This window comes from Eleutherodactylus coqui, chromosome 6 (genome assembly GCF_035609145.1).
Source record: "Eleutherodactylus coqui strain aEleCoq1 chromosome 6, aEleCoq1.hap1, whole genome shotgun sequence".
Lineage (NCBI taxonomy): Eukaryota > Metazoa > Chordata > Amphibia > Anura > Eleutherodactylidae > Eleutherodactylus > Eleutherodactylus coqui.
Window position 1 is genome coordinate 235,859,002 of NC_089842.1, and position 12,944 is coordinate 235,871,945.

The 12,944-nt window shown below is 36.5% G+C and overlaps 1 protein-coding gene across 7 annotated transcripts in view; it reads left to right on the top strand.

Annotated features, from left to right (window-relative positions):
• LOC136633421 (death-associated protein kinase 2-like) overlaps window positions 1–12,944 on the top strand; it is a 704,757-nt gene that overhangs the window by 655,411 nt on the left and 36,402 nt on the right. For 6 of the 7 annotated variants that reach the window (XM_066609143.1, XM_066609145.1, XM_066609139.1 and 3 more), the window contains one exon: window positions 8,278–8,349. The exons of the other annotated variant lie outside the window; for it this stretch is intronic. In XM_066609143.1, coding sequence (XP_066465240.1) covers window positions 8,317–8,349 — 33 coding nt within the window. In that variant the 5' untranslated portion in view covers window positions 8,278–8,316. The remainder of the gene's footprint in view (window positions 1–8,277; window positions 8,350–12,944) is intronic. 7 annotated transcript variants of the gene reach the window in all.

The following is a 12,944-nucleotide window of genomic DNA, read 5'->3' on the forward strand; positions in this document are numbered from 1 at the left end:
GTTGTATTATTTGGGCACTGTATGGTGGTATTATTAATACACAGTGCAAAATGATGGTTTTATTATGTGTGTCCTCTATGGTGGTATTTATACACAGTGCATAATAATGGTTGTAATATATCTGCATTAGATGTGTTCTGATGGTGGCATTATTGATACATAGTGCATAATGATGGTTATATTATATGTGCATTGTATGGTGGTATTATACAAAATGCATAATGATGGTTGCATTATATGTGCATTGTGCGGTGGTATTATACATAATGGGGGTTACATTATATGTGCACTATATGGTGGTATTATACATAATGCATAATGATGGCTACCTTATTTGTGCACTGTATGGTGGTATTATTGATACACAGTGCAAAATGATGATTGTATTATGTGTGTCCTCTATGGTGGTATTTATACACAGTGCATAATAATGGTTGTAATATATGTGCATTATATGTGTCCTGTATGGTGGCATTATTGATACATAGTGCATAATGATGGTTGCATTATATGTGCATTGTATGGCGGTATTATACAAAATACATAATGATGGTTGCATTATATGTGCATTGTGCGGTGGTATTATACATAATGGGGGTTACATTATATGTGCACTATATGGTGGTATTATACATAATGCATAATGATGGCTGCCTTATTTGTGCACTGTATGGTGGTATTATTGATATACACTGCATACGGATAGTAGTATTATATAATCACAGTATAGCTCTCTTATATACTGTACAGTGGTATTTGAGTATCATAAAGGATTGTTATTCTAGTACTGCATGGCACTTTTACACCACTTGTTAAAAGGCATGATCACTTGACGCATTAACCCACTATTTGCCAGTGCACAAAGGGCACACCACCGCTTTGAACCAAGTCTCATTAACCCTGGCGTAAAGGAAAGTTATTGTACATATATTTGTGCTGATCGTTATCTGAACATTTTTCCAGTAATATACGATAAGGAAAATATGTTTTGCTGCTAATGTGACGCCTGCAGATCTCTGCTCCGACCGCACCATATAATGACTGCAGCTATAGGGGACCTTACAGCTTCCTTCAGCTATCAGCACTCGGAGCTGCGCACGGCGTTAGGGGTTTCTATTGTAACAGACTCTCTTCAAAGCTCGGAGATGTCTCTTGCATGACTTGCTGGCAGATCAGACAAGATCCTGTATAGCAGCGATTTGTGAACCTGAAGATCTTCTCAGTAGAAGATAATAAAGCTTTTCATTAAATATTTTGCAGTTTTCATTTCTGTAATAATTTATATAATAATCAAAGAGACGATCAGTATAATTACTGGGAAATTGCAGGTTTTTGTGTTTAGCTCCTCAGCGGGTCCCTTGTTCTAGACTGTTTAAAATCTCTCTGTCGACAATCACATAATAAATGCAGCGACATAAAAGAGAAAGTCCTGCCGTTCTTCATCTTTATATCAGGACTGCAGGAAAAGGCTAAAGAGATTTGACATTCACTCCTATTACACCTGAGAATGGAGAGCAGATAGGATGAGCCGCTAAGAGGAGTGGAGGAAAGGAACTGACAACAGCCCTGAGCAGATAATATATAACTACTATACTACTGCCCCCTATGTACAAGAATAGAAATACTATAATACTGATACTATGTACAAGAATATAATTAATATAATACTGCCTCCTATGTACAAGAATATAACTACTATAATACTGCTCCCTATGTACAAGAATATAACTACTATAATACTGCCCCCTATGTACAAGAATATAACTACTATAATACTGCCCCCTATGTACAAGAATATAACTACTATAATACTGCCCCCTATGTACAAGAATATAACTACTATAATACTACCCCCTATGTACAAGAATAGAAATACTATAATACTGATACTATGTACAAGAATATAATTAATATAATACTGCCTCCTATGTACAAGAATATAACTACTATAATACACCCCCTATGTACAAGAATATAACTACTATAATACTGCGCCCTATGTACAAGAATATAACTACTATAATACTGCCCCCTATGTACAAGAATATAACTACTATAATACTGCCTCCTATGTACAAGAATATAACTACTATAATACACCCCCTATGTACAAGAATATAACTACTATAATACTGCGCCCTATGTACAAGAATATAACTACTATAATACTGCCCCCTATGTACAAGAATAAAACTACTATAATACTGCCCCCCCCCCATGTACAAGAATATGACTACTATAATACGGTCCCCTATGTGCAAGAATAGAAATACTATAATACTGATACTATGTACAAGAATATAATTAATATAATACTGCCTCCTATGTACAAGAATATAACTACTATAATACTGCCTCCTATGTACAAGACTATAACTATTATAATACTGCCCCCTATATACAAGAATATAACTACTATAATACTGTCCCCTATGTACAAGAATATAACTACTATAATACTGCTCCCTATGTACAAGAATATAACTACTATAATACTGCTCCCTATGTACAAGAATATAACTACTATAATACTGCCCCTATGTACAAGAATGTAACTACTATAATACTGCCCCCTATGTACAAAAATATAATTGCTATAATACTGCCTCCTATGTACAAGAATATAACTACTATAATACTGCCTCCTATGTACAAGAATATAACTACTATAATACTGCTCCCTATGTACAAGAATATAACTACTATAATACTGCCTCCTATGTACAAGAATATAACTACTATAATACTGCCTCCTATGTACAAGAATATAACTACTTTAATACTGCCCCCTATGTACAAGAATATAACTACTATAATACTGCCCCCTATGTACAAGAATATAACTACTATAATACTGCCCCCTATGTACAAGAATATAACTACTATAATACTGCCTCCTATGTACAAGAATATAACTACTATAATACTGCCCCCTATGTACAAGAATAAAACTACTATAATACTGCCCCCCCCATGTACAAGAATATAACTACTATAGTATTGCCTCCTGTGTACAGGAATATAACTACTATAATACTGCCCCCTATGTACAAGAATATAACTACTATAATACTGCCCCCTATGTACAAGAATATAACTACTATAATACTGCCCCCTATATACAAGAATATAATTACTATAATACTGCTCCCTATGTACAAGAATATAACTACTATAATACTGCCCCCTATGTACAAGAACATAACTACTATAATACTGCCCCCTATGTACAAGAATATAACTACTATAATACTGCTCCTATGTACAAGAATATAACTACTATAATACTGCTCCCTATGTACAAGAATATAACTACTATAATGCTGCCCCTATGTACAAGAATATAACTACTATAATACTGACCCCTATGTACAAGAATATAACTACTATAATACTGCCCTCTATGTACAAGAATATAACTACTATAATACTGCCCCCTATGTACAAGAATATAACTACTATAATACTGCCTCCTATGTCCAAGAATATAACTACTATAATACTGCTCCCTTTGTACAAGAATATAACTACTATAATACTGCCCCATACGTACAAGAATATAACTACTATAATACTGACCCCTATGTACAAGAATATAACTACTATAATACTGCTCCTATGTACAAGAATATAACTACTATAATACTGCCCCTATGTACAAGAATATAACTACTATAATACTGCTCCTATGTACAAGAATATAACTACTATAATACTGACCCCTATGTACAAGAATATAACTACTATAATACTGCCCCCTATGTACAAGAATATAACTACTATAATACTGCTCCTATGTACAAGAATATAACTACTATAATACTGCTCCATATGTACAAGAATATAACTACTATAATACTGCCCCCTATGTACAAGAATATAACTACTATAATACTGACCCCTATGAACAAGAATATAACTACTATAATACTGCTCCCTATGTACAAGAATATAACTACTATAATACTGCCCACTATGTACAAGAATATAACTACTATAATACTGCCTCCTATGTACAAGAAAATAATTACTATAATACTGCTCCCTATGTACAAAAATATAACTACTATAATACTGCCCCTATGTACAAGAATATAACTACTATAATACTGCAACCTATGTACAAGAATATAACTACTATAATATTGCCCCCATGTACAAGAATATAACTACTATAATACTGCCCCCTATGTACAAGTATATAACTACTATAATACTGTCCCCTATGTACAAGAATATAGCAACTATAATACTGCCCCTATGTACAAGAATAGAATTACTATAATACTGCCCCCTATGTACAAGAATATAACTACTATAATTCTGCCTCCTATGTACAAGAATATAACAACTATAATACTGCCCCCTATGTACAAGAATATAATTACTATAATACTGCCTCCTATGTACAAGAATATAACAACTATAATACTGCCCCCTATGTACAAAAATATAACTACTATAATACTGTCCCCTATGTACAAGAATAGAATTACTAAAATACTGCCCCCTATGTACAAGAATATAACTACTATAATACTGCCTCCTATGTACAAGAATATAACAACTATAATACTGCCCCCTATGTACAAGAATATAATTGCTATAATACTCCCGCATATGTACAAGAATATAACTACTATAATACTGCCCCCTATGTACAAGAATATAACAACTATAATACTGCCCCTATATACAAGAATAGAACTACTATAACACTGCTCCAATATACAAGAATATAGCTACTATAATACTGCCCACTATGTACAAGAATATAACTACTATAATACTTCCCCCTATATACAAGAATATAACTACTATAATACTGCCCCCTATGTACAAGAATATAACTACTATAATACTGCCCCCTATGTACAAGAATATAACTACTATAATACTGCCCCCTATGTGGAAGAATATAACTACTATAATATTGCTCCCTATGTACAAGAATATAACTACTATAATACTGCCCCCTATGTACAAGAATATAACTACTATAATACTGCCTCCTATATACAAGAATATAACTACTATAATATTGCTCCCTATGTACAAGAATATAACTACTATAATACTGCTCCTATGTACAAGAATATAACTACTATAACACTGCCTCCTATGTACAAGAATATAACTACTATAATATTGCCCCCCCATGTACAAGAACATGACTACTATAGTACTGCCCCCTATGTACAAGAATATAACTACTATAATACTGCCCCCTATGTACAAGAATATAAATACTATAATACTGCCCCCTATGTACAAGAATATAACTACTATAATACTGCCTCCTATGTACAAGAATATAACTACTATAATACTGCCCCCTATGTACAAGAATATAACTACTATAATACTACCCCCTATGTACAGAATATAACTACTATAATACTGCCCCCTATATACACGAATATAACTACTATAATACTGCCCCCTATGTACAAGAATATAACTACTATAATACTGCTCCTATGTACAAGAATATAACTACTATAATACTGCCCCCTATGTACAAGAATATAACTACTATAATACTGCCCCTATGTACAAGAATATAACTACTATAATACTGCCCCCTATGTACAAGAATATAACTACTATAATACTGCCCCCTATGTACAAGAATATAACTACTATAATACTGCCCCCTATGTACAAGAATATAACTACTATAATACGCCCCCTTATGTACAAGAATATAACTACTATAATACTGCCCCCTATGTACAAGAATATAACTACTATAATACTGCCCCTATGAACAAGAATATAACTACTATAATACGCCCCCTTATGTACAAGAATATAACTACTATAATACTGCCCCTATGTACAAAAATATAACTACTATAATACTGCAACCTATGTACAAGAATATAACTACTATAATATTGCCCCCCATGTACAAGAATATAACTACTATAATACTGCCCCCTATGTACAAGTATATAACTACTATAATACTGTCCCCTATGTACAAGAATATAGCAACTATAATACTGCCCCTATGTACAAGAATAGAATTACTATAATACTGCCTCCTATGTACAAGAATATAACTACTATAATTCTGCCTCCTATGTACAAGAATATAACAACTATAATACTGCCCCCTATGTACAAGAATATAATTACTATAATACTGCCTCCTATGTACAAGGATATAACAACTATAATACTGCCCCCTATGTACAAAAATATAACTACTATAATACTGTCCCCTATGTACAAGAATAGAATTACTAAAATACTGCCCCCTATGTACAAGAATATAACTACTATAATACTGCCGCCTATGTACAAGAATATAACAACTATAATACTGCCCCCTATGTACAAGAATATAATTGCTATAATACTCCCGCATATGTACAAGAATATAACTACTATAATACTGCCCCCTATGTACAAGAATATAACAACTATAATACTGCCCCTATATACAAGAATAGAACTACTATAACACTGCTCCAATATACAAGAATATAGCTACTATAATACTGCCCACTATGTACAAGAATATAACTACTATAATACTTCCCCCTATATACAAGAATATAACTACTTTAATACTGCCCCCTATGTACAAGAATATAACTACTATAATACTGCCCCCTATGTACAAGAATATAACTACTATAATACTGCCCTCTATGTGGAAGAATATAACTACTATAATATTGCTCCCTATGTACAAGAATATAACTACTATAATACTGCCCCCTATGTACAAGAATATAACTACTATAATACTGCCTCCTATATACAAGAATATAACTACTATAATACTGCTCCTATGTACAAGAATATAACTACTATAACACTGCCTCCTATGTACAAGAATATAACTACTATAATATTGCCCCCCCATGTACAAGAACATGACTACTATAGTACTGCCCCCTATGTACAAGAATATAACTACTATAATACTGCCCCCTATGTACAAGAATATAAATACTATAATACTGCCCCCTATGTACAAGAATATAACTACTATAATACTGCCTCCTATGTACAAGAATATAACTACTATAATACTGCCCCCTATGTACAAGAATATAACTACTATAATACTACCCCCTATGTACAGAATATAACTACTATAATACTGCCCCCTATATACACGAATATAACTACTATAATACTGCCCCCTATGTACAAGAATATAACTACTATAATACTGCTCCTATGTACAAGAATATAACTACTATAATACTGCCCCCTATGTACAAGAATATAACTACTATAATACTGCCCCTATGTACAAGAATATAACTACTATAATACTGCCCCCTATGTACAAGAATATAACTACTATAATACTGCCCCCTATGTACAAGAATATAACTACTATAATACTGCCCCCTAGGTACAAGAATATAACTACTATAATACTGCCCCCTATGTACAAGAATATAACTACTATAATACGCCCCCTTATGTACAAGAATATAACTACTATAATACTGCCCCCTATGTACAAGAATATAACTACTATAATACTGCCCCTATGTACAAGAATATAACTACTATAATACTGACCCCTATGTACAAGAATATAACTACTATAATACTGCCCCCTATGTACAAGAATATAACTACTATAATACTGCCCCCTATGTACAAGAATATAACTACTATAATACGCCCCCTTATGTACAAGAATATAACTACTATAATACTGCCCCCTATGTAGAAGAATATAACTACTATAATACTGCCTCCTATGTACAAGAATATAACTACTATAATACTGCCCCCATGTACAAGAATATAACTACTATAATACTGCCCCCTATGTACAAGAATATAACTACTATAATACTGCCCCCTATGTACAAGAATATAACTACTATAATACTGCCCTCTATGTACAAGAATATAACTACTATAATACTGCCTCCTATGTACAAGAATATAACTACTATAATACTGCCCCCTATGTACAAGAATATAACTACTATAATACTGCCCCCTATGTACAAGAATATAACATCTGCAGTACTGCCACCTATGTACAAGAATATAACAACTACAGTACTGCCACCTGTGTGCTAGAATCTACTTGCTGCACCAAGAATATGGATAGTTAAGAGTATTTGTACTTGTTCTTTAACCGTTTAATTGTCTCCATTCTCCATATGTGTCCACAGATTTGATGTACATTATCTTTGAGGTTTGTTTCCTATCAGTCAGTATTACAAGTACAGCGTGGTCACAAGGTACAGCAATTTCAGGCTAACTATCAATGTTTTGTATTTTCAGCCATTGGCACAGATTGGCAGATTACCAGATATTGCCAGTATGGGGGAAAGGGGCCCTACAGGAGGGCCTAAGGTGAGAGCGTTCCTTAGGGAGCAAAGCCTATGATACTAAAGGTGGCTGGGCACTGCTGACCATAATCAATGGCTGGGAAATGCTGACCATAACTCTGCCTCATTAATTGGTTGGGGGCACTAATTGGTTTTCCTTTTCTTTAATCACATTCTTTTTGTGCTTGCTTTGATTGCCTCATGATTTACTTTTGCCTTCATCATGCCATTGTACATTGTATATCTATAATACCTTATAAACTGATGTATTCCTGTAAGAACGCTGCACAGTGATGCCAGGTGGAAGAGTATTAGAGAATCACTCTGAAGAGAAACTCTTGATAGTATCTGTAGACAACCATAGGCATTAGATTGTTGGCACATGGATTTCCCATTGTTCTATTCAATAGTAACCAGAAATCCTCCAAAAACAATCCATTCAGGGTGCCGTCTTCCTGTTTGGTTAGGAATCCCGGAGCTGTCCTCTCTTGTTTGGATTCCCAAGTCCTAGACAATTGAGTTGGGTTGGCAAGAATGTTATTGTTCATTTTGTCCCTCCACACAGGAGCATAGTTGGGGAGGGAGGTGGGGCATGTGCCCTGGGTGCAGTCAACACTGAGCAAAAGAGGGGGCACCAGCCTAGCAGTGTAACCCTAACTTACAGTTTACCTGGAACAGAACTGGTTTTGCAGAAAAGGGGCATCACAGTTTTGAGTAAACTGAGCTTCTTCTAATTTATACAGCTCTTCTAGCTCCGCTTCCGTCAGGGCTAACGACATGCTTTTGGTGTCATTTTAAAACCAGGATTCTTGGCTTTAAAATGACAATCAGAGTTACAAAAATGTGAAGTGAGGTCGTAATAATGAATTTACAGCAGTCATGTCTGTATGCAGAGTAGAGGGGTGGGAGGGGTGTCACAGAGAACTCTCTGGAGGTGAAAACACCATTGATGCTGCCACTTATTGTGAACTGATGGTGAAGGGACTGGAGGTCCATAGTCCCTAATGTCTCTTTTCCCATCTGCACTCTGAGCAAGAAAACGGAATCCCCTGAAAGAACAGATCTGTCTCATAGCGGAAATAGTCCAAAATGCGCCTCTTTTGTGAATAGTTCAGGCTGCAGCTCTTCCTTTTCATATTGGCTGCTTTGCATTAGCACAAGCCCACCACACATTCACCTTGAGGATATTAGACATAGATTGGGTTTCTGCATGGCTTTGAAGTTTGCTTTGCTTCACATTTTTGGCGTGATTGCCATCAGATAAATCGGTGCACACCATGATCCGCTATATGCATGTAGAACAGACTTTTTTGCTATATCCTATGTAATTCTATATACTTGTATCTATGATTACTGACCTCTGGATCACACATGGAAGGGATGAAAGGGCCGAGAGATGGATCATGTGCAGAGAGCACAAAATAAAAAAGGATAGCATTACCCTTGACAACCAACCCGCATGGCGCTATACCGTGTTTCCCCGAAAATAAGACAGTGTCTTATATTAATTTTTGTTCAAAAAGGTTTAACTTTTTTACATGTATAGCTGCCTGGACACTATTTAAATTGACTTTTTTTAATTAACTGCTAGCAGGGCTTAATTTTGGAGTAGGGATTATATATTTTTTTTTTTTTTGTTCAATATATTTTTATTGGTTTCACAAAATAAGCAAGACAGAGAAAAAATTGTTTATGATGTCTCAGTTTGCTATTAGATCCATTTAACAATATGACTTAATAAATCTTAACTGGAAAAGTGCACTACTTGCTTGTGAAATTTTGTGCGATAAACAAACAGGGGAGGGGGTAAGTTGGGAGTGAGTAAAGGGGGGTTGGTGAGGAAGGGGGGGGGGGTCGGTTGGGGACTCCAGGATGGTTGTTTCTGGCTATGGGTATATTTTGGTCGGGCTACACACAAACCCCTGACTGTAGCCAATCAGCGAATAAGGGTGTGTTCCGGATGTCTATCCATGCTGCCCATGTGTGGTAGAATTTATCGTGACCCGACGGGTCGTCCGAGAGCCTCAGTCTCTCCATGCGTTCTATTTCGTCCATCGCCCCCACCCAGGCGCTTCTAGGTATTTCTATTCCTTGCTTCCAAAATCTGGGAATCGATTGTCTCGTGGCCATAATGAAGAACTTCAGTAGACCTTTTTTGAGGGAAGGGGCGCCTTCCGGCGTGATGGACAACAGTGCCAACTCGGGTGTCAGGGACAGAGATTCCCTGCTCACCTTCTCGTATAGGCGCTTCACATCCTGCCATATGGGAGTGACCATGGGACATCCCCACCATATGTGGAGCATTGAGCCCACGTCCGCCCTGCAGCGCCAACAGGTGTTCGGGGTCGCTGGAAAGAGGGTGTGCAGCCTCTCCGGGGTCATATACCACCGTGAAAGAATTTTAAAGTTCAGTTCCTGTAGTTTGCTGGCTATGGACATCTTATGTGTGAATTGGAACGCCTTGTTCCAGAGCTCCCCGGGAAATGACCTACCCAAGGCTTCCTCCCATGCGCCCAGCCACCTGGGGAGATGACTGTCAAGCTTTTCCTTTAGTAGTTGGTCGTATAGCAGTGAGACCGTATGTCTGGGTATTTCCGAGGCACAGCATAGTCTCTCGAAGGGGGTAAGGCTCTCGCTCCAGCCCCCCTCTGGTTTAATTTTCTCCAGGTAGCTGCGTACCTGAAGGTATTGCATCCATGAGCCCGGGGGAAGCTCCCGTGGAGTAGGGATTATATTTTAAGCATCCTCAATAAGCCTGAAAAATTATTTTTCATCCTCAAAAATTCTGAAAAATCATGCCATGTCTTATTTTCAGGGTATGTCTTATTTTCAGGGAAACAGGGTAGATATATCACTTCCCAGTTGTTGGAGAAGATCTGTACAGTTTTATGGGTTCCATATATCCAGCAAAGTTCATAGACCTCAGCGCAACAGTCGAGATAGAAGAATTTGAAACTTTTTTTAAAGTCTTACTCAAAGTTTATTTTTATCTATTTTGTAAGGTTTTCACTTCTCCCACGCAGCCTGCAGTGTAAAGAATGGAAGTTTACATTTTGGTTGCCTAGGCTATGATCATTCCTAGCTCAATAGTAACTGGGTTTCATTGTAATATGTTACAAAATGGAAACAATGTTTATACAACTTTTTTATTTATAGTAGAAGGAAGAAATTGTTACATTTACATCAGTGGGGGGGCAGTAAGTTTTTGTGATCCTTGAAAGGCTTGTATTGGAGACTGCAGCATGTGGATGTAATGAAGCATAACTACTACTCAATAATTAGCACGTCCCACATAAATAATTCAATAAAGAGTTTACAAGCATTAACCCCTGAGTGACGGAGCTTTTTTGCTTTTTTCCATTTTCGTTTTTTCCTCCTCCCTTTTTAAAAGTCATAACTCCTTTATTTATCCATCCACGTCGCTGTATGAGGGCTTGTTTTTTGCGGGACGAGTTGTAGTTTTCAATGGCACTATTTATTATACCATATATTGTACTGAAAAACTTTTAAAAAATTCTAAGTGCAGAGAAATGAAAAAAAAACCGCGACATTTCACCATCTTTCGGTGCGTCCTGTTTCTACGGCGCACAAACTGCAACAAAAACGACCTGATAGCTTTATTTTATGGGTCGGTACGATTACTACGATATAAAACTTGTATAGTTTTTTTTTTTTTTGCTGTAGTACTTTTTTAAAATTATTTTTTGTGTCCATTTTCTGCTCACAATACCTTTTTTATTTTTCCGCCGACATTGTTGAGTGAGGGCTCATTTTGTGCGGTACGTCCTGTCGTTTCCGTTGGTACCATTGTTGCATACAATTGACTTTTTGATCGCTTTTTATTACATTTTTTTCTCGGAGATAGGGTGACCAAAAAAGTGTATTTCTGGCGTTTTTTTTTTTTTTTTTCAGACCACGTTTATCTTGTGGGTAAAATAATGCATTCATTTGATAGATCAGACTTTTACGGACGCAGTGATACCAAATACATATTTTTGGTTTAATATTTTGTTTTTTTTCATTGCAAATATGGCAAAAGGGTTTTTTTTTTAAACTTTTTTTACTTTTTTTTTTTAATATTTAGTAAAACTTTTTTGTTCTTATTTTTACACTTTCTTTTAGTCCTCCTAGAGGACCACAACCAGCGATGCTTTGATAGCTCCTGCAGTATGACGTAATGCTATAGCATTACGTCATACTGCTTTTTGACAGGCAGTCTATCAAGCCACCCCACTGGGGGATGGCTTGATAGGCAGTCTGCTGAGGCTGCCCTGGGGCCTTTTAGAAGGCCCCCGGCTGCCATGACACCTGCACGACTCCCCCGATCTCACCGCAGGGGGGGGGGGCGTACGGGACCCCCGAACATCGATCGGGTAATTTAAATGCTGCTGTCAGAGGTATGTAAAAGGTAAGGCCGATCGCGGCTATTGCCCGCCGGTGTCAGCTGTAATAAACAGCTGACAGCCGCGCTGTATGGAGGAAGATAGCAGCGCTATCTCCCTCCATACATGTCCTGCAACAGCAGGACGTAAAAACACTATTGGGCCGTCACTAAGGGGTTAACCCCTGAATGACTGCCCATATATCTTTTTACGGTGCTGTATCAGAAGCTTGGCATGG